The sequence below is a fragment of the Cebus imitator genome, unplaced genomic scaffold (assembly GCF_001604975.1).
Source record: "Cebus imitator isolate Cc_AM_T3 unplaced genomic scaffold, Cebus_imitator-1.0 Scaffold71, whole genome shotgun sequence".
Lineage (NCBI taxonomy): Eukaryota > Metazoa > Chordata > Mammalia > Primates > Cebidae > Cebus > Cebus imitator.
The window spans coordinates 3,271,836-3,298,604 of NW_016107386.1; the positions used below are offsets into that span (position 1 = coordinate 3,271,836).

The 26,769-nt window shown below is 51.8% G+C and overlaps 1 protein-coding gene across 5 annotated transcripts in view; it reads right to left on the reverse strand.

Annotated features, from left to right (window-relative positions):
- Positions 1 to 1,063: 1,063 nt before the first annotated feature.
- Positions 1,064 to 26,769, reverse strand: part of PAX2 (paired box 2) — an 84,063-nt gene continuing 58,357 nt past the window's right edge. For 2 of the 5 annotated variants that reach the window (XM_017531238.2, XM_037739528.1), the window contains exons 6-10: positions 23,498 to 23,673; positions 21,129 to 21,255; positions 6,195 to 6,296; positions 3,885 to 3,971; positions 1,064 to 3,437 (exon numbers count right to left, since the gene is read on the reverse strand). In XM_017531238.2, the coding sequence (XP_017386727.2) occupies positions 3,361 to 3,437; positions 3,885 to 3,971; positions 6,195 to 6,296; positions 21,129 to 21,255; positions 23,498 to 23,673 (569 nt within the window). In that variant the 3' untranslated portion in view covers positions 1,064 to 3,360. Of the gene's footprint in view, positions 3,438 to 3,884; positions 3,972 to 5,961; positions 6,045 to 6,194; positions 6,297 to 21,128; positions 21,256 to 23,497; positions 23,674 to 26,769 lie in introns of those variants that run through there. The other 3 variants (XM_037739526.1, XM_037739527.1, XM_037739529.1) reach the window with 3 other exon arrangements.

Here is a 26,769-nt window from a genome sequence, read left to right on the forward strand (position 1 = left end):
TGAGCTGGGAAGGTGTCTGAGGGGCGCAGAAGGAAAGTTTCCAGGTGGAAGCTGGGGCCTTGGTGTTGGCAAGAGTGTGGGAGGGTGAGAGCGGAGAAGCTGCTGAAGGGATGGAAAGAAGACTCTCCCAAGTATCTCTGCTGCAGCAGAACAGTCTTAGACAGACAGCACATCCCCATGCCCCCCACAACCCCACCCAAACAGAGAACAGAGAGGTGGAGACATACAGATCTTTCACTGGACACCTGGTCACAAGAACATCAAGGATGGTTAAAAAAACAATTCTCCTGCTACCACACACCCAGACCCACCCAGGGACATGTAGACGAACACATTGATGAACAGAAAACTATACGTATGTAGGAAGCATATGACCGCGCCCGGACAAACATAGGCGCCTGCGCGCCCTCTCGGGGACACACCCAGACCACCGCACTAGCGCATCAATTTCAGCAGCTGCTTGCTAGGGCCCGGGGCTCCGCAAGACACTGGAGGCGCTTGAGGTCCCAGGAACCAGCTCCCCCGGGCCTCTGTGGGACACTCTTCGGGCCCAGAAGTAAATGCAGAGCGTGGAAACACGGCAAGCGTCAGCAGTCTCCGCGTCTCCTTGCCGACCCATAAGATAAAATTGCTCCTGCGGCCTATGCGCAACTGCACCAGATGGGGACCCGAGGGAGGAGATAAGACAGAGGGCCACCCACGTGGAGAGGGCCTCAGACGTCAGATTCTGAGAGCCAGCACCCTAATCTGGGTGCGGGTGGACTGGTAGGACCACAGAGTCAGCCTAGGATAGGCGCCTAACTCGGGGTTATTTTGAAGTTTCGGAGAGTAAGAACTTACTGTCCCCGGGACCGGGGTACCTGGGGGAGGGTGGCTAATAAAGGGCAGGCTCGTCTTGGCCTTTGCGGTGGTTCAGCTGCCGCCAAGGGTGTCACGGCAAAGGAGTTGGAGGTCGCAGGGGGAGTGTAGTTGGGAGGATCATTGAAGGGGCTTTTGGGGATGGACCAGTGGAGGGGAGGCCCATCCCAGAGACAGGGAGAGACAAATCTGGAGCCATGGGGAGTGACATACAAAATTTTATTATTATTTATTATTATTATTTATTTCTTATGTGCACAAAAGAAAAAGAAAAAGAATCAAAACGAACCGACGCGCTGAAAGTGGCCGAGGAGACCAGAACCGTCCGGTGACCTTTCACAGGTTAGGCCTGGGCTGAGTCCGGGGCCTCTGCCCGGCCAGCTTCACAGGACTGGGATGGGCAGGACCTCGGCGCCCTCGCCTCCCGGCTCGGGCCACTGCAGCCTGGCTGGGAGCCGGGTTCCCTTAACGATTCTCTTTTCTCGTTTTCCTTTTCAAATAAAAAGGCTCGAAGGGGAGAGAGATCTGGGCGAGGACTCCAAGCCTTTTCGGATTTGTTCAAGGATTTTTATTTATTTATTTTCACTTTTATTGACTTTGTTTCTGTTATTTCGAGTCGTCACGATCCACGGGTGAGGAGACATGCAGGGCGCATCGTCACTACCGAGAGAGCAACTACAGGGTGGGGTGGCCCGGCCTTCGGCCGCCAGGGGCGCGCGGGGCTCGGCCGCCAGGGGGCAAGCCAGGGGGCTGGAAGCTGCCACCTCGGATCCAGCCTGCGGGGCCAGGGCGGCCGGGCCAGGGCTGGGGGGAGAAGCCGAGGAAGAAGCAGAGGCAGAGAGACGAGCGACAGAGACGGAGAGAGACAGAGACAGAGGGGGAGAGAAGCGGAGAGGAGAGAGGGGCAGGGGGAGAGAGGGGCAGGGAGGAAAAAGCGAAAACACGGAATTACAGAGAAAGAGCCAACAAAACAGGCCAGAGGAGTCCACAGGACCATATTCGTCATTTTGCATAGAGATTTCTTTTCTTTCGTAATTTTTTTTGTAACATAAAAAATGCCCCCCTCCTCCAGGACGTGCTGTGCTTTAGTAGGCGTGTAGCTGTGTTCCCCCCTCCCCCCCAGCGAGCGGCGACTCTCACAGCACAGACAGCGGGGCGTATCTACAGGCAGGGCCGGCGGGCGGCAGGGACTCTACGGGGTCCGGCGGGGCAGGGCGGGGCGGAGGGGGAGGGGTTATGTACACCGGGGTTCGCCTTCACACGACACACACCGTCTTTCTACAAAGCAGCAGGCTGGTGGGCTTTTGTGTTGTTTTGTTCCTTTTTGCAAAGACCATCATATTAAATAAATGTAGACTTTTTGTGGTTCTGTTCAGCTCCCGCCAGAGGAGGAGGCTGGGAGGGGTGGGAGGGGTGGGAGGAGTGGAGTGGGCAACCCCTAACTTCCACCCTGCAGCAGCTCAGACGCCAGATCAGAACCGGCTCTCTCCACCTGCAGATTGAGAGTCTGTGTCGGGGGAGGGGGCATCAAGTAACTGCCGGAGGAAGACCCCAGTCTGCGGCCGGTGGACACTGGTCCTGCGGCGGGCTGGGGGGAGCGTCCGATGGGGCTGCGAGTTAGGGCGGAGGATGCAGGGCGTCGAGGGACGGGCGAAGGACTGGCAGGAGGGGAAACTGGGAGGCCAGCAGGTGGAAGAGACGCTGAGGTAGGGGCAAGACAGGGTTGAGAGCCGGGTCACGCAGCAGGAGGTGTCGGGCCTTGGGGAACTAGGTAGTCCAGGCGGAGCGGCGAAGAGCCGAGAGGGGGCCCGCGCTCCTGGGGTCCCAACCTTGGAAAGACCTGACGCCCCAAAAGCCTGTTCCTAGCGCCGGACCCCTCGCCCCCATTCCACTTTCTGCGGCAGGGCACACACAGAAGGCGGGGGCAGTCCGGCTGGCACTGGGGGTAAATAATTTTCCCCAAGGATTCGGCAGGGGGCTCTTCCTCCTTATGCAGAAAATCGTTTTGTTCTTAATCTCCTTTGCCCAGCCCCTCCAGCCTCCCGGCGCCCGAGAGTCCGAGGCGGGTGTCCGGGCTGGGCGGCGCTGCGGTCCGCGCTGATTGTGTGTCACAGAAACATCCGGCGCGCGCCGGCGGGTCGCGTCCGAGTCCCGCGAGGTGGCTGGCAGGCTTCGGGGCTCGCTCGCGGGAGGCCGGGGGCGAGCTGGACCGAGTTCCCCTCGCGGCGCCGCGCAGTCCAGGCAGGCGGGGAGGGGCGGCGGGCGGGGCTGGGGGCGGCGGGCCGGGTCCTGAGGGTCCCGCCTGCGGCTCCACCCGTCCTGTCCGGCCTTCGACGGGGTGACGTGAAGGGCTGCAGGGGTCCTGGGATGGGGGTGAGGCTGGGGCGGTGGCCAGGAGGCATCGCGTCGCGTCGGTCCTCCCTCCCTCCGGGGTGGGGTCAGACGGGGACGATGTGGAGGCCAAAGCTGTCGGCCTGAAGCTTGATGTGGTCCCCGCGGTAACTAGTGGCGGTCATAGGCAGCGGCAGCAGCGGCAGGGGCGGAGCCCCGGGGGGCGGCACTATAATAATAAGGGGAACCTGGAAGTTAACACAGGAGAAGAATGGGCTGGGTGAGAGGACAAACAGGAGAACAAAAAAGGAAAGAAAAGCAAAGAAAAGACCTCCCCTGGCTGGGGTCCAGCGGGATCCGGACTGGGAAACCTTGGCTGGGAGGTGAAGCCAGTTGCCCTGGAGAACAGTTGCGTTCATGGGGCTTGAGAGGGACCCGATCCGGTGACGCCCGGCTGCGCACCCTCCAGGGGGTCCGAGGGCGAGGGCGGCGCAGAACCTTGGAGCTACCAGGGAGGGCACAGGAGGGCAAGAGGTGCGGGCGTCCTCGAGGGGTCCCCGGGCCTCAGTGCTGCACTAACAAGCCTGTCCCCCTGGCCATGCCAGGCCCCCAGAGGTCGGGTCGCCAGGAGTGGGACCGTGCCCGGAAGCCGCGCGGCCGCGCTGAGCCGCCGGCCAGCCAGGTGGCGTACTCACTTAGTAAGGCGGGGTTGCTGAATCTCCAAGCCTCGTTGTAGGCGGTGTACTGGGGGTGGCTGTACGGGTTGCCGGAGAACTCGCTCCCTGCGGGAGGGTAGGGGAGTGGGGATCACACGCGCGCACACCGGGGCGGACCCCACGAGTCCGGCCGGTGGCTTCTCCCCCCGCTCCTCCCTCCGGGTGTCAGGCGCAGGTGTCGCGGGCAGGGTAATGGCCGTGGCGGGCGTGCGGGGCGGAGGTGGGACGATCACTGCGTCCGTGTGGGGAGAGCCCGGGGAGGCAGGAGGCACCCACGCGCTCGCACACCAAAAGGCGGGACCTGTGGGCCAGTGCCAGCTAGGGGCTTCCCAGCGAAGGCGCTAGCGGCCACCCTCGATGGGTTTGTACTGAGGCGCGCCCACTCCGTCGCGCTGGCAGCCAGGGTCTTTATAGAGGCCACTCGGGTTCTAGGGGGCATGACTCCCAATGGGTGGAAGCGGGGGTGGGGCCAGTGGCGAAGAAAGGTCTTCGGGACACTTTTCCCCCAGAAAGTCCTAAGAATGGCATCAATGCGCAGTGCCAACGCAAGGGGTGGGGTCTCTGTTGGGAGACACTGCCCTCCTGCCTTTCCCTCAAGAGGCTGGATGAGTGGGCCACGCGGCAGGGGATGGAGGGGCCGGGAAGCAGGTGGACTGAGCGGTGAGCGGAGGGCCAGTGGGCTGGGAGCCATCGGAAGCTGCCTCCCTCGCTCTGCGGGAGAAAGGCCAGGCCTCCGGGTTTCCCCCTCGCCCTTTCTCCTGTGTGATGACCCCAGACTGTTTACAGTGATCCCTAACCGCGGGTTAAGTAGAGGAGAAGGGGCCCCTCTCTGAGAGGGAGCTGGGGTGGGGGTGGGGGATGCAGCCACTGGAAAGCCTGTTTATTGACGAGGAGGGAAAGCATGCGTGCAGCAGGATAATGAGCTTCTGAGCTCAACTGTGACCAAGAGGAACTGAGCTATCTCCTTCCCCATCGCTAATGAAACAAGTGTAATTTCCTCATCAGCACTAGATTCTGTTTAACGACTCCCCCCTCGCCACCATGAGCTCTCTGCGGCTCCCCTCTTCTCCACCTCCCTGCAGACTCCCTGCCCCCACCTCCCCACTCTTCCCTCACCCCCACCTCTTTAAGACCTCCTCCAGCCCCCATCTGCTCACTGCTGGGAGCATCTCCCTAAAATCTCCTTGTCCCCCAACAAGGCTTCTATTTCCCTTCCCCTAAATCTGGGCAGGAATCCTTTTACCCACACCTCTATCTCCCTCCAGCCCCTAGTCCATAAGACCCAGCAGCAATCTCCATCTTTGCCATTGCCCCCACCCCAAGCTCTGCTTACCCAAGGCTGTCCCTAAATGTCCCTGGATGGATGGGCCAACCACTCTCTTCTATCCTCCCCCTTTCGCCTACCAATGAGAGTTGAACTTCGGCAAAAGGCCGTGCAGAGGGTGGCCAGAGGGAGTGAGTTGCTGGCTGAGCTAGTCTAACCCTCCTGAAGACAAGAGTGTTGGTGTTTGTGCACAGAAGAACTTCAGCTCTCTTTGGCTTCAAGCCCCTGCTCCCAATCTGGGGTGAGGGGTTGAGTAGAACACAACCTCCAGCTGCAATCAACAGACCTGAAATACCGCCTCTGTCTCTCTGATCCAAACAACCCAAACCCAACTCCTCTGACAAGGGATGGGTCAGAGCCCCAGAGGAGCAATGGAAGGCTGGGTGCCTCTGAAGAGGTATGGAGGTGTTCTAGCCAGAATCTCCCTGGTTCCTGCCACAGCCTGGCCTCCTTTGCTCTTAATGGACTAGCTCCCTCCTCTCTCTGGGTTGGGGTTGGTTCTCAACATTGATCTTCCCTTGTGGCTTGGTGTGGACCAGGGTGGCTTTGTCTGAGTGACTGACATGCCCCTGGAAATGGTTCTTGGCTCCAAGTTTCCATGGAAACCAGGGCAGGCGCTTCCAAGCAGTGTCAGCTGGCTGGGGTGGGCTGGGCACTGAGGGTGGAGCTGAGGCTGAGGCTCCTCGGGCACAGGCTCGGGCAGGTGGGCGCTGTGAAGGGGCCATGACATACAGTGGGTTGCACACAAGGGGGCACTTCTGCAAGCTTCCTCCCCAGGTTGCTCATAAGGGAGGATGAGGGACCGACTGCAGCCTCTAGGGAGAGAGAGGGACAGAATAGCAGTGGTTTGCAGGGAGGGGACATTGGGTCTCCCCCCACCCAGCCTCAGACTACAGACCATTCAGCAGCTCACCCACAATTTAGTTCCCCCATCTAGATTAGGCAGCTGCAGCATTGTCACCTACCAGGCACCATTCCTGCCAGGGTGGAGGTGGGGTAGCTTCCCTGGCCAGTGGGGGGCACGTGAGGGGGGTAACCAGGCAGAGTGGTGCTCGCCATGTCACGACCTGGAAAAACACAAAGGGGAAGGGGTGAGGCCTGGAAGAGAGGGGCCTGCCTCTACTCACACCAGGATACTGCACGGAGAGGAAACTCTTGGAGAGGAAAGAGCTCTGTGCAGACGTGCGGGGATGCGTGTGCAGCTCTACACCTGAATGAGCAGGTCCAAGTGTGCCTTTGTGTGTGTCTAAGCATGTTAGCTACATGTCTATGATCAGCTGTGTGTATGCATCTCTGTTTTGTATAGCTCTTTGTGTCTCTCTCTGTGCATTTGTGTGTGTGTGTATCTGCCTTTGCCTGTGTCTCTGCATTCCAAACCCAGATGGAGATGGGAGGGAGATGACCTGGTTTTACTCCTCCTTCTCAGCAAGATATTCAACTGTGGTCTCTCCAGTAGCCAAATGGGCCTCTACCATCTTGCTTATCTTTTCTCTCCCTAACACCCCATCTTTCCTTCAGGCTTGGATGGCACCCCACCATCACTCCTACAGGGGCTGATGGCTATTCCTTCTCTCCAAGTGGAGCTGCAGGTGCTGGGCCTGGCAGGCGTGGAGAGCAGGGGGCCAGCCAGTGGGCTATTTTGCTGTTAGTGTTTATGGCATTTAAATGATAGAAAACCACCCTGAAGTGAATCAGGAGCTTTGAGCCAACAGTGCAAGTGGATCAGATAAAGTTCCAATGAGCAAAATCTGGTCCCCCACCAGCTGCTGGACTTCTCTGTCCCTGGAGGGCTCTATCAGCTAGAGCCTGGAGGGTGGGAGACAAATTGAGTCAAGATGAGGGTGCTACCCCTGGTCCACAGACATGTCCTCTGGGACACAGCTGCACATGACTGGCCTCCCTTTCTTGCCTGCACCCTCCATCACTATGAAGGGATCACAACCTCCCTTTGCAATTTAGCATGCTCTGATCTCTAATAATAATTTGCTTTCTCCCCTCTGCCATAATCCCGTTATCCTCTCCTGGACCTTCTGGAACCCCTTAACCGCCCCACCCCACCCCCAGATTCCCCTTATCCTCCTCACCAGCCAGTGACACTCTACCACTGGAATGTCTTTGTCCATCCCTGGGAAGGCAAGGCTTGGCTGGAGAAAGTCACAGAACTATGCGTACCTGGGCCCGTTCACTTTCTTTTCATCAGCTGGGCCATAGTCATTATCCTCCCGATGGCTATTCCAAAACATCTCTCTTTCTTTGCTACTCTCCCTTTGAAGATGACCTCACCTCCTGCATTCCAGAGATTGTATGAGTTTCCTCACCCCTACTTGACACATCTGAGTGATTCATACTTTCCTGAGTATACAGAGCTACAGCTCAGGTTTTTGCATTTCCAGCACCCTGCTGAACATTTTCCTTAGCTGTCCCTCTGTCACCTCAAACCGAACTGGAATAAAAACAGATTCATCTTCTCCCCATCAGTTCTTATGATCTTGAAGATCATAAGACCAAAAACTTTGGAGTCCTTCTTGACATAGCCTTCTTCCTCCCATTCTAGATGAAGTCAGTCACCAAGTATAGCCAGTTCTCCTTGGCAATATCTGTTATATCTACCCCGTTTCCATTTCTTCTCCTACATTCATAGCTCAGCTTTTAAGCACCTGCTTTTTGCTACACAGTATTTTTGCTTGCATTCCTTGCCTCCACATTCTTCCCCTTCTTTCTATTCTAAACGTGGCTGCTCAGCTAGTCCTCATGAAACATTGCTTTCATCACACCACTTCCCTTGTAAAAACCATCAGCGATTCCCTGTAGTCTATAGTTTGAAATGAAACTCTGAGGCTTTTAAATCTGCTAAGGTACTCTCTCCACCCAACTTAGATTCTCACCCTTCCTGGATTAGTTTGACTGTTTTCACTGGCTTGTGTGATGTGAACCCTTTATGCTTTTGCCATAACCTTTTCTTCTTCCTTACAATTTTCCTCTCCTTCTAGCTGAAGACTTAAAATCCCTACCATTCTACCCTTTGGGGAAATTTCTCTCTTCCAAACTTCCACAGCATCTGTGCTGCATGGTTTACCATGCCATTATATTTCATAATGCATCAGCTCTGATGTTTCATATCACACAGATTATAAGCAACCTGAGGGCAGGACCCTGTCTTCTGCTTTATCTGGCCTAGTTGAGAACATGGCAGATACTCAATAAACACTTGTTGATTAATCCTCTATCAATCTATTGCATTTAGCAGCCAATTCCTAATGGGTTATAATTTTTATATTGTTTCATATATATTGGTCTCCTTAGAGAAGTAAAGATTGGGATAGAATGTAAATATTTGAATATGCTTTTCTTTAAAAATAATTTAAATAATAGGTTATGAATTTTTATAGACTGATGAGAGGTTTACAGTGAGGAACTCACATATTGTGACTTTATCATGCAATAGAATGATTTTCCTCTATACCTGTCTAATACAGCTAATGTCTTTCCTTTCCTAAAACTCGAGAATAAGCAGGGTAGAACTGCCAAACAAGAGATCATTCTGACTTCTAGAGAGACAGAAGAAAGGATTTTTGTTTGCTTTGATGTGGGTTTTCTTTTATTGACTGCTGTCATCAATGAAAGCTACACCCCTCCTGACTGTCTCTCAGTGGAGTGGACCTGAAGTAGACGATGACAACAATATTAAAATCAGTTCCTATAGGAATTAATAATATGGCACTTATTGGTCAAATAAGACCCAAGACAGGATAGAGTTAGGGAAGGTGCAGAGGTTTTGAAGCTAAACAGATACAGAAACCTAATTCCTCCTTCCCTGTCATCTTCAAGTCTACAAAGCAGCCAGGAAAAGGAGTGTGCCTCTTTCTTAATGAACAAGAATTTAAATGTAGCTGAATTCTGGTTTTCAGCTGCATGATTCCCACAACCTGTCACACATGAATTCCTTGTAATCTAAGGTTTTGTCACAAAATCTCCTACTTCGCTTCAAGAGGAAGGAAAAAATGCTGGATGACTAGACAGATGTTTCCAGCTAATCTGGACGTAGTCCTATTGGAAAGTTTTATTTCTACTGGTTTTCTCTCTTGCAAAATGGCAACTTCCCGCAGGTAAGAATTTTTGCATGCTGAAAGTCATCCACTGAATGGTTGATTGAAAGGTACATTGCCAAATTCCATTTAGAAAACTGAAGCTGGGCAGTGCCATGTAGAAATTTTGAAAATGTGAAAGAAGAGTCCCAAGATGAGGAAGAAGAACACAAGCTTCCTCGGGTCCTGCAGGCAGCTGTGCACCTGCTGCAGAGTCTCTAACACCAGTATCACCACAAAGAGGTGCCCAGTTCAGGACCCCTGAGTCAACGAAGGTGCCAGCCACTGCATACAAAGCACTCTCAATGGCTTCATTAGCAGACAGGTGCCTGAAGAGCAGAAAGAAATTGACCAAACTCTTGCCAGAGCCATATATTCTTCTGGAACACCATTGTCAATAATGGAAAACACATATTGCAGGAAGTTTTCAAATTAGTAAGACTGTCATACCATTTGCCCAGCAGCATTCTTTGAGCAAGCCTCTTTTAGTGAAAGAATATGAATGGGTAATGGAATCCGTGCAAGCAAGAATCGACAGAGCACTGGGCCTTGCTGTACTATAGATGGATGGAAAAATAGGAGTGCAGACAGAGTCCAGAACTGTACAACAGCACAGCCACCTCCTTTATACAAACAAGTAAAGCACAGAAAAAGGAGAAAACAGCTATGTGGCAGAATACATCAGTTATAAAGTATGTGCCACCCGACAGAAAGCAGTAGAGGATTTTCATTGCTCCCTGACAATGCCAATAACATAAAACAGCATCCAAAATTACAAATGGAGAAAGCCCACATATTATCACAAGAGGATGGGCATTTCATGTTGGACGTTTGCTTTCCAAGGTTACAAAGTTGTTATTTTTTGTTTGTTTGTTTGTTTTGTGCCTTTTGATATGAAGTCTTGCTCCATCGCCCAGGCTGGAGTGCAGTGGCACAATCTTGGCTCACTGCAACCTCTGGCTCCTGGGTTCAAGTGATTCTCATGCCTCAGCCTGTAGCTGGGACTATAGGTGCCTGCCACCACACCAGGCTAATTTGTGTATTTTTAGTAGAGACAGGGTTTCACCATGTTGGCCAGGCTGGTCTCAAACTCCTGACCTCAAGTGATCTGCCTGCCTCGGCCTCCCAAACTGCTGAGATTACAGGTGTAAGCCACCACACCCGGCCAAGGTTACAAACTTTTTAAAGATGGAGCGCATTTCAGATGATCATGTAACTTCCCTGTTTCAAGGGTGAGACAATGAAGGCACAGAGAAGCACCATGGTTTTCCCATGACTACCCAGCTAGTAAATAATAGAGCCAAAATTTGAAGCCATGTCTATACCACAGTGCCTTTTAACAACACGAAGCCAGATACTCCCCAAGAGAGCCAAAGAAAAGGAAAAGAAGTCATCAGACACACAAAATCTCATAACGTCATGGTTGTCAATAAAAAGAGCTCAAAGAATAAAATCCCAACACCAAAACTCTGTAATAAAACTCCATGGGGTGGAGTATTACTCTCCTGGAGAGTTTTCTGAAAAACAAAGAGGGTCATCAAGAAACGGTGGTAGTGGAGAATCTTAAAAGTCCCCAGAAGTGTTAACGGCACTGTACTTGATGAGGATGTCTTCTCAGTTCAACTGCAGAAGTCCCTGAAGATTCTAAAGCCAATTTCTACAGCAATCACTACATCTGCATCAGACAGCGCACTTTTGTCAGACATTCCTTACCAAATGGGCCAGATCAAATAAACTGTTTTGGAGAATCTAAGTGCAGCTTCTCTTACAAGTACAGAGAAAGCAAAGTGAAAGACTTTATTAAGAAAGTTGAAAAATTGCAGTCATCAGATAATTTGTGCTACTGTCACTGTCAAGTCTAAGATTCAAGGGCAGAGCTGTGTTTCTACTTGCACCAGGACTAGCTAGCAGTCATTGAGCATCTACTATACACTGGGCACTGTCCTTAATATATTATATAATGTATTATCTCAATCTTCATATCAACCCTATGATGTTAATTTTTTTTTTGAAACAGAGTCTTGCTCTCATCGCCCAGGCTGGAGTGCAGTGGTGTGATCTTGGCTCGCTGCAACCTCTGCCTCCCAGGTTCAAGTGATTCTCCTGCCTCAGCCTCCCAAGTAGCTGGGATTACAGGCACCTGCCACCATGCCTGGCTAATTTTTGTATTTTTAGTAGAGACGGGATTTCTCTATGTTGATCAGGCTGATCTTGAACTCCTGCCCTCAGGTGATCTGCCTGCCTCAGCCTCCCAAAGTGCTGGGATTACAGGCACGAGCCACTGAACCCACAGGCATGAGCCACTGAACCCGGCCGTTGATATGTTTTTAATCCCCATTCTATAGGTAAGAAATAAACTCAGAGGGGCCAAGATTTCACTATTAGTCGATGGCAGAACCTAGATTACAGAACAAGCAGTATACTTGGGAATTGATCCTGGAATGATATTATTCTCAAATAGTGCAGACCCAGAAAACACATACGTGTTTGGTCCAGGAAAGTAACATGGGCTCATGCTAAGTGAATCCTTCCTGTAACAGGACGTCTTGCCACTTCTTGTTTCTTCTGTGTTCCATTTCTTCCACTGTTTTACAGTGGGGGTTTTAAATTGAGGTTAACTGATCCCTTAGGAACCCATAGATCATTTCAAGGGATCTATATAAATCTATACATAAAATGTTATAGACATCATATATCTATATCTTTCTGTATAGATGGTACATGACTTTTATCATATCTCAAAAATATGGCTTAAAGGTTAATAAGCACTGTTTATAAAAAAAAAACAAAAGAACCACCGTTCTTTGGTGTAAGACACTGATTTGTTTGCAACTACTTGAATTCTATCAATAAACAAGATCATACAGAGCACAGCAAAATAACATGTGAAGTAGCAGGGAGGTTTATCTCAAGTCAAGGAAAATGTCAGCATTCAGAAGATCAAGGAAATAAAAAGGAAGCCACCAAAGAAGGCAAAACTGCTGCTCGTGATGGCTCAGATGAGACTTATTAGACATAGATTTATATAGCAAAAGTTCTATCGAGTTCAGAGATGATTTTCCTCAGCATCTTTCTCTGAAAATGAGCACTTTTGCTACCCACTTGACACCATGGAGGACCCTAAGGCCAGAACACATAACTTATTTTACTACCCTATCCTCAAGTTCTGTCTGCTTCTCATAAGATAGCAAAAATGAAGACATTAGATTTCTTCAAGGCTGGCGGTCTGTGCTTGCATTTGACATAGGCATTTACAATACTTACAAGAATTGTAAGTATTAAATTGTAAGTTATTAAATTTGTAATTGCTGCCTAAATATGTAAATGCATAATTGATATGTGCTATACCAATTATGATCACCTTATGACCAATCCAACTTATACCTAGTACGCTAAAGTAACAAACTTTAAATCCATACAAGATATTTTAAAAGGAGAGGAAAAAATTATCTACATACTTTCTTTCATTTCTTATTTCCCAAGCTTCCAGATCCTCCTAGGGTTTGATTTGTCCTCTGGGGCAGAAGGGACTATGGGACGGCCCCCAGCCCTAGGCTCTGCCTCAGCCCCACACCCCACCTGAGGCTTGCCTGCTTCAGGTTCCAGTAGAGGGGACTGTACCTGCGACTCAGGGCGGCTGCTCTTCCAGATGAGCTCGGCTCCCACTGACACCTTGAGTCCCTGGTTGTGTCCCAGGCAGGGATGTTACCCAGATCTGCAGGGCCTTAGTGAGATCACAACTTGACAGCCAACCAGCCAGCCACAACCGGTCATGCTGTTTCCATCCCTTCTCCCAGCATCCTGCCCTCCTCCGGGCTGTGCAGCCTGTTGGCTCAAGGCCTCACAGGAGGGCGTTTCCTTCTAATTCAGCTGGACCATGGATGGAAATGCAGCCTCTGCATCCTAGGATAACACTAGGAAGTGTTGGGGAGAATCACATTTTCAAAGGGCTGAGAGGAACTTGGCTATCTTCTAGTCCAACTCTCGTTTTACAGAGGGGAAAACGGAGGCCCAGGGAGAGGAAAAAGAGAGGAAAAGAATTATCTACATATTTCCAGTTATCTTCTCAGTTCATGTCCCTATGCTGCCTTCTCTGGCTCCTTGAGCAAAACACAAATGAAGATGAGTTGGGCAGGTGCTGGCACTCAAGAGGTTGGGCTCAGGCTCACAGATGGGCTCAGAGCATGAGAGACCCTCGTGCTGGGTGGGCGGAGGTTAAGCCTGTTTGCACAGTCTCCTGATACTCCAGGCCTCCCAGTTCCTCTCTGGCTTTATTTTGTTCCCTGAGAGCACTGAATTGTCAGCTCTAATCCTTCCGAAAGCGCAATGTTTTTCAGGCGCTCTGTGTAAGTGAAACCCTAATCCCAAGGAAAACGGCCACTTAAGCCTCTGCAGCATTAGGCTGTTCTCCGAGCCTGCAGGATTTCCCCCCTCCCTACCTGCCCGCCCAGCCGCCACCGCCACAGGGGAGGAGAGGGGAGGATTCAGGCTGAAGGCACGCAAAGCCCTCTCAGAAGTGACAATAGTGGCGCGGAGCTTGCCTCCCAAAGCTCAGGGTTGCAAAAGCACTGGCTTGTTTGTCCTGAGGCTACAACTAATTGTGGAGGAGGAAGGGATTCTAGCTACCCTGGGAAAGGGGTGGGGGGTCTTCCTGTCACCTTGGAGGTGGCTGGCGCTCTGGGGGAAACAGGTTTCAGGTCTTGCCTAGGTGGCTTTGAGGCCACTGGGACATTTCGGAGCCCTTGGTACCAACACATACCTGTTTCATTGGGACAGCACTTTTTAGGATTTCTGATCATTCAACAAATGTTGGGTTGACTGACCTTACTTTTACTTAGCCAACGGTTTCTTTTTAAAAAGTACCAAATAATGGACTAAACAAGCTTAGTGCTGGGTGATCCTTTTTTGGAGAATTCTCCTGTGGGACACCCCAATCATCCAAATGACATCTACAGAAGCTGAAAGGGTCCCTATAACCTAGCGAATCGTGAAAGCAGTGGCCAGTATTCTCAACTGGGCAACCCTTTATTGGCCTGAGTTGGCTACTGTTATGCATTTGATAGCAAGATCATTATTTCTTAGAAAATATTTTGATTCAAATTCAGACTGGCCTCTCTCTCTCTCTCTCTCTCTCTCTCTCTCTCTCTCTCTCATCTCTAAATGAACAAGTGAGACCATCCTTAGAGGAATAAGTACTCTGTTTGGCATGTTCAACTTTTGGGCCTCATGGACAGAGGGAAGAGATGAAGGGAGGAGGTAAGAAGAAAGTCCCAAGGTTATGGGCCAAATCTGAGCTCAGCATAGAAGACACCAGAATCACATCTTTGCTAAGATGCAAACCCTTCCTTTGTCACCCCCCTTACGATGCTCCTCCCTCTGCAGCCCCATTCGTAGCCTGGGTACTTCAGCCATGGCATGCTCCTGGGGAAGGCAGCCCAGCAGCACAGGGTGGCTGGCAGGCACAGACAAGGACATGGGGCTGGGACCTGGGATTGGGGTGGCATCGTTTTTATTCTGGTCAAATTTGGCCTGACTCCGATTCTGATCCCTAGGGTGGATTAGTGCCTCTTCTTTTCAACATCTTTTATCTCTGGCAGTGGACTGGATAAAGAAGGAAGGGAAGGAGGCCTGATCTGACTCCTGAGGCTGCAGGCTCAGGGCAGCCACCTATCTGTCAATGTCTCATTGCTATGGAAATGCCCCTATAATTAAATCAGAGCTGAGGTTGGGGGCTGGAGGTCCTTGGGGATGTGGCTAGCAGACTCAGGGATGTCTGGAGGAGGCCAGTCTCTTTTCTTGGGACCCACACAGCCTAAGCAAAGGGTCTAAGGCATGTGGGTGCTGAGGAGCAGCCCTCTGGCTTGCTTTGGCCTCTGCAGTAAAGGGCTCTCTGACTTGCCACATGTCTGAAGTTGCCCTAGCCCTCTCCTTTCAAGGAGAGGAACTGTGATGTCTGTGCCCTAAATTCCTCTAGCTAATCAGGGGCTATGAGCTGACAGACAAGACCAGGAGACTCCCAGCCTCCTTCAGAAACATTTCTCAGTCTTTATTGCCCTCTCCTCCCCCAGGGGCTGGCCAAGGGCTAAGCTGTTTGTTTTATGGAGGGAAATGCAGTTGCCTTGGAAGCGGGTTGTTAACTACAGGAAAGAGGCAGTTCCTGGAGGTCCTTAGGATGCCCTGAGTAGGAGGAGGAGGTTTCCCAGGGTCCACACCTCTGTCTGCTAAAAGGCCACGTTGCTGATCATCTCAGATGTGTGTGAGGAGGCTGAACTTCTAAGAGTCGGTGATTCTTTCTCAGAAGCTACACTGCTCACATTGGTCCCCCGCTGCTGGCCAGCTGTGAGCTTTGCCTCTCCAGCCTCCCCCACCTCGGCTCAAATCGGCCAACTTCTGGGAGACCAGCCTCTTCTGCTCCCTCTCCCTGCCTTGGCCACTTTCCTCTTGGGCAGCAACCACATCTCTTCCTGGGTCTTAGTTACAGCTTCCTTCAAAACTGGAGTCTCCAAGAATTAAGAGACATTTCTCCCAAGCTCTTGAATAAAATACCTTCCCCCCACCAGGATGGGGAAGCTAATGAGGCTTCCCACCTGACCCCACCCCACTGGGGAGGAAGGTACTGTCCCCGTCTTTAGCTGTCTAATATTCAGACATTTTCCCAAAGACAAGATAAAATTCTCTGCTGAGACTTAGCAGTCTGGGAGCCTGGATAATCCTGGAGCAGGCTCTACTTTCAGAGTTGCCTGAGGCTCAGCTCTTTCCAAGCCTCCTGGACCCCAAAGCAATTAGCTATAGGTGTGGCCCTCATTCTCTGCCCTTTTTGATCTCCATTATCTGACAATTTGCTGAGCATTGGTGGGAAGGGTCTGGGGGATCTGGATCTGTGATAAAGGCACAATTGATGCTTCCCTTTGATCTTTTTTAGAATATTAAACATGCTGAGTTTACAGTGCTTTTGGAATATTCTGTTATCTCCAGTTCCTGGGGGGATGTTAACTATTCTATCTATTGCTTCTACTAACTTTCCCTTTTGATAGTTTGTATCATACGAAGTGTGAGCTTTTTTTTACAGTAAGCTCATCATTAGTGGTGGATTTCTTTTCTGCTGTGGGAGTCCCATGTGCCCTGGATCGTAGAATGTCTCTACAAAGGTTTGTCATCGCTCCTGCCGAGGCTTCAGAATGGGTTACTATCCTGGGCAAATTTTTATGTAAGTTCCTGCCTTGGGTTTCCTGCAACAAACTCATGGTATAAATTTGGACCCTGATCTGGCATCAGGCTTGGGGTCTCCATGTCTTATGGTGACATTCCCAACTGCCCCCTTCCTTGTTTCCCTGAGCTACTGGGACAAGTGTATGTGCTCGCCTTTCACGGACAGTGTAGTCCCTATTCTGTTCCTCGCTTTATGCAGGATGATACTTCTAGCTTCCTGATTCCCAAAGTCACGTTCCCTGACTGGTGTGTTACAGCCCCGTCCTCTCCCAGTCCCCTATCCCTCCAGTGTGATACCAGCCCTGACTAGGGTGTTTTAACCCCGTCCTCTCCCAGTCGGAGTCTCCCTCCAGTGTGATACCAGTGGCCTCTCCAATACTGACCTGGCTTTGGGTTCCCCTCTATTTCTGGCACCGAAGAGTGAGGTTTGGCTGCGTATTAACATTTTCTGTTGTTATATTTTATTCAATTATGTTTTGGTAAGTTTAGCCTGCCTAGTTCCTGGACATCAATCTCATTCCTCCGTTACCTCCCTGTGACTAAAACACAGGCGGTGAGACCTACACTTGCTCAAGGCTCAGCCAGTGCATGGAAGCAATGCCCACTAGAGGCCAGTGAAGCCTGCTGGGTACAGTGGCTCCAGGGACTGGTGCTTTCCCTAGCTTCTAGACCAAGCTTGTCCAATCCACAGCCCGCAGGCCACGTGCTGCCCAGGACAGCTTTGAATGTGGTCCAACACAAATTCATAAACTTTCTTCAAACATCGTGAGTGTTTTTTTTTTTTTTTGAAACAACAACAACAACTCATCAGCTATCTTAGTGTTAGTGTATTTTACATGTGGCCCAAGACAATGCTTCTCCTTCCAAAGTGGCCCAGGGAAGCCAAAAGATTGGCCAACGCTTTTCTAGGGAGCATGGGACTATACAGTCTCTGATTTCCTCCAGCATGGTCCCTTGCATCTGTGCTCTCTCCTTCAGAGTAGAGTTGCACTGGGTCAAGGGACTCTCTAATGCTCAGAAACATCCCCAGCGACTGGGAATCCTGCAGTAAGTTCTCGTCTTCTCCTCCCAGATCAACATCACTGCCAGCATCTCTGCAGGCTCCTCATCACCGCAGCCCCGGCCAGGCATGGGGAGGGAGGGTCAAGGTGAGAAAGGCATGGGGAACAGGGGCTATCTTTTCTACCAGGGATGGGAGACTTTAAGGAATGAAGGCTCCAGCATGCAGTTAGAGCCAGAGTCCTCACTGTAGCTGGCCTGACCCGGGGAGACCTGAGACTACTGAGAGGTGGATGGCAGACCCCTCGGGGTCCTTTGGAGGGTCAAGAAGGTGGTGAAAGGTACCAGCCACAGCCAGCCAACCTGAAAAAGCCTGGGGCCAGAGTGCCCCTGACCCATTCTCTCATGTAGCTAGTCCCTTTTTCTTTATCGCTTAGGAGAGACTCGGCTCCGTTCCAGACCAGCAGCCTAGAGCCGTGGGCTGGAGAGAAGAGAGGCCGCTGAGCTAGAGCAGCCCAGCGGCGGAAGGAAAAGTGGGTGATAAATTTAAATAAGCAGCTTGACTTGGCAGCTTGCTGAGTTGTGATGCAGTGAAATTAAAATCTCGGCAGAACTTGCAAACACTACCCAGCAAAATCAGTCTCTCTCCTTGGTTCCCTGATGGAAGCGGGGGGTGCTATGGGGCTGAGCCCTAGCCTCTGGCAGCCACCCTTGCTTGCAATGTGATTAGCTGTGTCCTGGCCCACTGGGCCCCACGCTCCCTCCACACAATAGTCCAGGTTCCTCTCTCCTCTCAGTCCTGACCTTGTGGAACAGCTGCATCAAGTGGCTGGTGAAGTTTGAAATCAGCCTCCAGTGCCAGGAGGTGGCAGGAATCTCAATAAGGTCTGGCTTTTCGGGTTGGGCTCGGGCATCCCCTCATCCCCTCAGCTTTGCAGCCGCAGCAGCCAGGCCCAGGGAAGAAGATGAGCAGCGTGCCTGAGACGTGGAGGGTGAAGAGCGCTCCTTGAACAGCTTGGCACTCCTATACCAGGCTATGGGCGCAGGGTGACCTCACAGCTCCCTTACCTTTAGCACACACCTGACCAGAATCACCCACCCACCTGAAAGAGCCTCCTTTTCTCTTCTCCCACCAAAGCCCTTGATATTTGCCAACAAAGTAAGCTTTTAAAGACTCTTTGAGGGCAATGTCCACAAATATACTAAGGGCCTCTCCCACACCCCAGTGCTGCCTAGAGCCCAGTTCTCACAGATGCCAGCATCTTTCTAGAAGAACTCATCCAAGGTCCACTGTCCTGTGTCTGTTCTCCTTGCATCACTGCTCACTGCTCACTGCTACCCACAGTGTCCTGGCCTAAAGGCCAACACGCTGGACCCACTGCTGAGATGGACCACGGAGTCTCTACGTAATGCCCCATTGCTCACCTTGACAGTACCTCTAGCAAATTCTGTTTGTCCCCATAATAAACACATCATAAATCATTCATCTTTAATAGATTATGCAAATTAGGAGGACATAAAATCAACAAAGATCAATAACTGCAGCAGTTTAATTGCCAGCAAAAACATTTTAAGAATGAGCATAATCTGCAGCTCTTTCTCGGGTAATGGCACTATTAATCCAAACACTGGATCTTGGCCTAAGTGTGGAAAAATCATTCCCTACCCCTATCCCCATCTCCCCTCCCCCACCTCTCCACACTCTTCTCTCTTTTTGGTAATTTCCAGTTTCTGAGCGAGTTTCCCCGTCATTACCACTGGTGAACAGCTCCGAATGTTAATGGTTCTGCTTTTGTTACTCCTCGCTTGATTGAAATGTCGCATACAGATTGAGATGTTAGTGCTAACTTGCCACCTGGGAATGTCAAGCTGGGTCTGAAATGAACTTTTCTCACACTTGGATCCAGATGGATCAGCCGGAGATGTTCCCAGGCTGAGCTGGGACTGTTCCAGGGCCATGGGGGGGAGGCGAGTGGGGGTTGCTCAAGGTGGAGGCTCTTCTCTGCACCAGCCCCTGGGTCTCCTGCGGCAGGAGCCCTACCCTGAAGATCCGTATCTCCATCCCAGGAAGTCCTCACCTTCTGGACTGTGGCCTGAGCAGCACGGGGCAGCACAGATGGGGTTAGAGAAGTCTCCCGGGTTCTCTTTTACCAGGGCCTGGAGTGGCCATCTTTGGGAAGTGACCGCTGTACTTCCGAGCAGGTCAGGAGAAAGGTGGCCTGGCCTGGGCCACCTCTCTGCCTCGAGTCAGAATACCTAGCAGGTCAGAGAGCTTCCCAGCTGGGCGAAGGATGGCTCATACCGAGGGCCATTCGGTCATGGGCTATGTCCTGACCCAGCTAACCCAGCTAAGGTTGTCACTCTGGAAAGCCCAGTCCAGGTCTCCAGCACTTCCAGAACTCGACCTGACTCCCTAGCCAAAGAGCTCTACTCCGTCTAGGCTGGAAACAGTTGTACCAGTACAGCCCCTTAGGGAGAGGCTGGGAAAGCTGCTGGGGATCTCCTAAGCCCCCAGCTAGAGGCTGGGTGGCCACTGGTAGCCCAGCTCAGGCTCAAGGGCAGCCACACTCAGACCAGCTCCCCGGCAGAACCAGGGCCCAGTCCTAGAGTGGCTGCGCCTGTTCCCTGCGTTTGCCGCTGGCTGTGCAGCTGGGCTGCCGGGTCCCCAGCCCGCCTCCGCTTGCCTCGCTCGGCAGGTAACGCCTCAGTGTCTCCCAATCCCCACCGAGATCCTTCTCAATCATCCTGTCTCCCAAGGAACAAACGGCACATTGGCTTTAGTGTCTCCAGAATAATTAGGTGAATTTTAATAACACCTCAATGTGTGTCTCTCCCACTTGGGCACTCTCCTGGCCTGGAAACCCTTCTGCAGTGGCACCGCCTTCCATAGCCTGGAGCTCTGCTACCTTCCCTGGACCCCACCTCCCCTTCCAAACTAGCTGCCCCGCTACTCTTCATCTGTAGGGACTCCTGGTCATGCGCCGCTAGCCCTGCATTTGACTGTAGGCCAAGCCTGATCCTACCTGGCCTTGAAATCACACCTTAGTGTCAGTGACTTCCCTGGGAAGCAAGAGGAAGGCTGGAATAGTTGTACTCATCTGAAACTCTACAGAGCTGAGTGCCATGCCCTCAAGCCCAAAGCCATGGTCACCCGTGCTGCCTGGAGGAAGTGGGAAGCAGGTCCCCCAGGAGCCTTGGGGACACACATGTTGGAGGCTGGACACTGGGTACCCAAGCTCCACTCTGACCAGCCTGGCCTATTTGCCTTCTGCAGATGTCCTAACAGGAGGCTCATGATTCTGGGCAACTTGGGAGAGGGAAGAAAAACAGGCAGAGGGAGAGACAAAGGACAGGAGGAAGAACTGGCAGCAGTCCCTCCTAGCATCAGCCTTTCCTTTCCAGGTTGGAGCCCACAGACACCCTGACCCGTTTTTTTCTCCCCACATCTGCACACACCTGTTCAGGAAGGACCCTGATTTTAGGAGCCTCATTCTCTCTGCAAATATCATGGTGGGGAACCTGCCCATCACACTGGGCCCCAGATGGCATGGGCTGAGACACGCCCCACTGAACGCAGTGCCCCCACCCTCCTGGAAACCCCCTTACCGGTCACAACAGGGTATGTCTGCGTGCCTGACACGTTACTGCCCAGCTCAGGGTTGGTGGATGCAGATAGACTCGACTTGACTTCATCAAGCCCAGGGGTCAGGGCTGGGAGGGAGTACTCGTTCCCCTGGGAGGAGAGAGAAAAGTGACAGCTCTCTATTGATGCATACACAGAGAAAGGGCTCGGTGTGCAGATGGGGAGGAGGAACGGGGAGTCCTCCCAGATGGGGTAGAAAGAGATGGTGGGGCAGAGGGAGGGGAGATGGCGGGGGCTTGGCGGATGATGGCAGGTTTTGTGCTGGTAGGAGCAGACCTGACTTGGTGAAGCTGGAGACGCAGTGCCCTTTACCATTTTGGGCTGTTATGCCAGCACCCTGCCTCGGTGTAGCATCTCCTGCCTAAGCAGGAAGGTAGGGTGTAGGAGTGGGGATCCCCTTGTTGAGAGGCACGGGATGTCGAGGAGCCTTGGGGAGGAGAGGGAACCATGACATGATGGCAGAGCCAGTAGCCAGGGGAAGGACCTAGTGGGGCCTCCAGCCTGGCACTGCTGGCTGATCGGGTACGGGTGCCCCTTTTTTAAAAAACAAACAATGACAGCCCCATGGGCCCCTTGCTCTCTGCCTGTGCACTGGGGTATGAAATTGGGGAGGGGGAGAGTCCACATGGCTAACAGAAGGGTAGGAGGGGGCCAGTCATTGACTCTGAAAGGGTGTCCTGCCCGAAACACTCGGGTAATTGCCTTTTTATTGCAGCCACCGCCAAGCCAGACCCCAGAGCTGGGCAGACCAGGAGCCTGCACAAAGCAGGAAAAGTTGCTCTGATTAATATTACGTTAAATTAAAACTGATTTTCTGCTCTTTCGGGTCTGTTTTTTTCCCTTCCGCTTCCTGGCCCCCCCAGAGGACCCCCTCCCCTCCATGGCTGGACGGGATTGCCTCGTCATTTCCAATTCCTTCTCGTATTGATCTTCCTGTAGAAATCAGTTTTGTAATTAGCTGCAAATTAGGCCTTCTACTGGGGGTGAAGCTGCCCCCTGATTTATCACCAGAGTAATTCGCTGTGATCGGAGAGAAATTAAAATGAACTCAATTAGGCTTCGGATTTGCTTTATGGGCCCTGCTCCGAGTTTCAGGGGGAAAAATGACTGTGCTGGTGTTTAATAGTCTAATGAAAGTAAATAAAGGTTATTCATTGTAATACAGCCGGGGACTCGGGGAGGGTGCACCGAGCCGCCCGCCTCGGCCGGCTCCTCCTTTGTTGGTTTATGGCTCAGGGCACCTTAAAAAGACTTTTGATTTTTGTTTTATGAAGACAAACAGCTTATGGGATAAAAGGACAGGCGGGGAGAAAGGCGAGTGGCTGGGAGCTGTTGGAGTCTTAGAGTGGAACTGTGTCGTGCGATGCCTGTGGGGCTGCACGGATGTGCATGTGTGTGTGCGCGTGCAGGCGTGCAAGCACAGCGACGCCGTGTTGTGACTGTGGGCCTGGCCTGGGCTGCATGTGTGGGAGGGATGGGAGTGTGCCCCTGTGTTTGAGCGGGTGTGCCAGGGGCTCCACCCAGCAGCATATGTGGGTGCAGGCGTGTGCTAGAGGTATACTGGGCTGGTGATCTGGGCGCAGCGCACACCCAGTGGCTCCATGTGGCTATCGGGGCTAGCGAGTACTATGGGCTATGGGAAAGGGGAACAGGTGGATGGTGGTGTGTGGGCATATGCACGCCAGCACATGGAAAAGTCTGGAGGTGGTTTCTGCGTCATGTGTTTTACTGGTGTGTTGTATGCTGTGTCCTGTGCTGTGTGTTCTGGGCTGCTAGGTGTAAGCAGAAAGTGCTGGGTGTAAGTGGTAATCTGCCAGCCTGCCTAGGGTTCCATTGAATGGCTGGCTTGGGGAGCAGGAGGCAGGCACAGGCAGGCTCTCCTGACACTGGGCAAGGAGAGCTCCACAGACCAGCATAGACTTTCTGTGGGACCCTTAGGGGGTGTGGGCAAGGGACACAGTAAGAGGACGTTCCTGAGTACTCCATGCCAGAACCACGGAAAGGCAGAGCTAGAAGGGACTTGACAAATGCTACATCTAAGCCCTCCATTCTATAAATGGGGAAATTGAGGCTCTGAACAGAGATTTCTCCAGGGCCATACTCTCACACCCAGAACTCATCATTTCGAATTACTGTATACAGACCATAATGATTTGTCTTAATGATACCATACTGTCTCGTGTGAGCCTGTTCACACTGCACACACAATGAGCACACTTGTGTAACACATACAATGCTGGCTGTGCACGTGGTGTTTGGTGAACAAGTTCTTGAGAGGCCTTGCTCTGCCGGTCTCCTTTCTACTTCTGCAAGCAGTAAGCTCCCTCCTCACCTGTTCTGATTTGATGTGCTCTGATGCCTGGAAGACGTCAGGATAGGAAGGACGCTCAAAGACCCGATCCAAAGCTTCCAGCTGCTGCTGGGTGAAGGTGTCCGCTCGCAAGTGCTTCCGCAAACTGTCCACACCACTCTGGGAATCTCCATTGGGGACTGAGCCCTCAGACACATCTGGAGGACACATGGACACTCGGGGCATTAGCGCCGGACCAGCAGAGGCACAGGAACAGTGCAGGGCAAAGGGGTGGCCACCTGGTTCTGGGCCATGGAGCTCTGCATCCCTATGGGACCTCTTACTCTCATTCCCCTAGGCCAGCAGGGCTGACACAGGAGGGTGGCCCTGCCTCAGAGATGTGGCTGAGGAAGCTCAGGGAAGAGAAAGATCTGAGGACCTGGGAAGAGATGGAGCAGTCACACTGTGGGGTCGGGAAGGATTAGGCAGAGGTGGAGCCAGGGTGGGTCCTGGGGGCCAGCTCCCCAGGACATGCCTCCCTGAGCCACCCCCTGCCCCCAAGCCAGGGCCAGCCTGAAGAAGAAAGAAGCTGGATGTCTCAGACTGGCATTACTGAGCCTGTGGAGAATTGAACTTGGCTCGGAGATGAGTTTCAGTTCCACTGATTCCAAGGGTTGAAAACCATCAAATTTCCAAGGCTGAGTGTAACCTGGAGACTGGGTGAAGTAATTAACTTCATCCCAGGGAGGAGGGGCTCTGAAGCAGAGCTGAGGCCCTCTGTTTGGGTTGGGCCAGGACTGAGGCCGGGGGGAAGCCAAGCGGGAGGAAAGAGGTGTTGCTAGAGCAGCAAAGCTCCCGCTTGGGCAGAGCCCACAGAAGGGCCCCCAGATGCCGCTGTGCTCCCGCCACCTTCTTGGCCTCTGTCTCTGACCTGGAGCCGGCTCAGGCCTCCTACAGGAGCTGGCTTCTTGGTCACCTGCTTCCTCCTGCAGGTCTCCGGAGGGAGCAGAGTTTTGTCGCACTGGTGCCTGCTGCCCCAAGGCTGCAGGCCAATCCTGTCTTCAGGTCCCCTTTCCCCAGGTGTTCTCACCCCTCCCCTATCCCAGTCTCCCAGCATTGGTTCCTTAAAGTTTTCAAGGTGTACAGTAGGCAATGCACCTGCTCTGCAGCCTCTCCCTGAACCCACACCTTGCAACTCTCCTGGCCCAAAGTAAGGTTCTCCCCAAACCCCATACCAGCTTGGTCACTTCTGGGCTTCCCTCAGCCCAAGACCAGCTGAGGATCCTTGGGCCTGAGGCCAGCCCATGCTGGAAGCCCAAGGGTTTTCCTCTGGGACTGTTATATATATCAGTTTATAGGTGATTATACAATATGATATAATCAATATTGCATTATATACAGTAACACCGTACAGTATCATTCAGGAGACCATAGAAAATATTACATATTGATTAACTCAGCCTGCAGCCATCCTCCCTCGCTGGCCTCCCAGACGGAGCGTGGGGTCTGCTCTGCTTTCCTAATGTGACCTCCCATCTTCCTCCATATCTATTCTGGAGAGGGTGGGAAAGCAAAGAAAGTGTGTGTGTGTGTGCGTGCGCTCAAGTAATGCACAACAAATCCTCCAGGAAAAATGTGTGTGTATGTATGTATATATATGTGCACTCAAGTAATGCACAACATATCCTCCAGGAAAAATGCCCAACGATCATTTCACCTCATGTTAAAAGCAAGCAGGCCNGAGAGAGAGAGAGAGGGAGAGAGAGACAGAGAGAGAGAGACAGAGAGAGAAAGAAAGAGGAAAAGAGAGAAAGAGAGGGAGAGAAGGACAGAGATCAAGACCAGGACCACATCTGATGAAGACAGACAGAGGCAGCCTCAATGGTATTTGTTCCCATGGACACAAAACTTGATGGTTGTGTCTTTTTTCTGTGTAAGCCTCTGGAATCATTTCAGTCTTATGGGATATATGCATCAACATATGAGTCGAAAGTTGAAGTGTGGTAAATTTATGTTTCCCTTTTGTGTGAGTATTCCATATATATGCACTCATATATAAATAAACCTCCAGATAAACAAGGGTCTATGTGTGTTGAGAATGAGAAGCTTTCTGCAAGGATGTGTGTGTCTATGTGTGATTGCATGGGGACTGTGAGGTCACATACTCTGTTTTTCCTGTGCCTGCTTCTTTTTTCGGGATGTGCCATCATCCTCATTTCATTCCCTGTAGCTATTTGCATGTCCCATTATGTCTATTTCTCCCTTCCTAGAGGCCTCCTACCTTTTGGGGAAACCCAGCTGTCAGGGCTGAGGGAGGCATCAAGTGTCTTCATATATGATTATTGCAGGGGCAGAGGGGGTGTATGTATTTGTGAACGTGTGTTCACACATTATGTCCATATGTGTGCGTGTGTGGCAGGATTCCCCACACGACTCTGTGTAGATTTGTGTATATGCCTGTCTGTGTGTGGCTTGGCTCACCGTGCGTGTGTGTGTGTGTGTGTGTGTGTGTGTGTGTGTAGGGGCTGAACTGAAGCTTTGTCCTCAGGTCACTGGCTGGAGGAGTCTCTTTGCCTTCATTTATTCAGGGGCCCTTCAGATCTTGACAAATCTGTCACTCTAAATTTGCGAGAGATTATGGTGCTCTCTCCCCAGCCCGCAGAGAGGTGATATATGATATCTGCTGCCCCTATTGATTGCCTGATCTGGTGGCAGAGGCCGGCGAAATGAACTTGAAATGAACATCATGCCTCAACTCATTGTGCGTATAATACACTACTTAATCCCACATTTTTCAGCCGCTATGGAATTCAATTGATCAATCATGTTCCACTGATAGTACTGTTTTAGGGGTTATTGCTGCTCCCTCCACTCACTGACCTTTTTATTTATTTATTTTTTTGTATACTCAGGCCCTGGTGGTAAGACAGGTTACAACAGAGGGGAAGGGGGAGGGAGGGGAGGCAAAAGCTAAGGCAGCCTGCTACTGGAAGAGGTGGCAGTGGGAGGCAGGGAAGCAGAGGACAGGGAAGTGGGGAGGAGAAAGAAGGTGCTAGAGGAGAAGGAAAACAAAGTGGTGTGATGGAAGCATGGAGAGAACCCCCGCCCCCTAGAGAGGCTGGAGGAGGCTTGCGGGAACTCCTGCAGGAGAGGGAAGGCAGCAGTCATGATGAATGATGAAGGAGCATAAAGAAACTTATGGGGAGCAGGGAGGTGAGCTGCAGGGCCGGGGAGAGGTCAGCGGCGTTACTGGTGGGAGACAGACAGCCAGCTCCCCAAATCCACCACATGTCCCATAGGCTTTCACCGGCTTT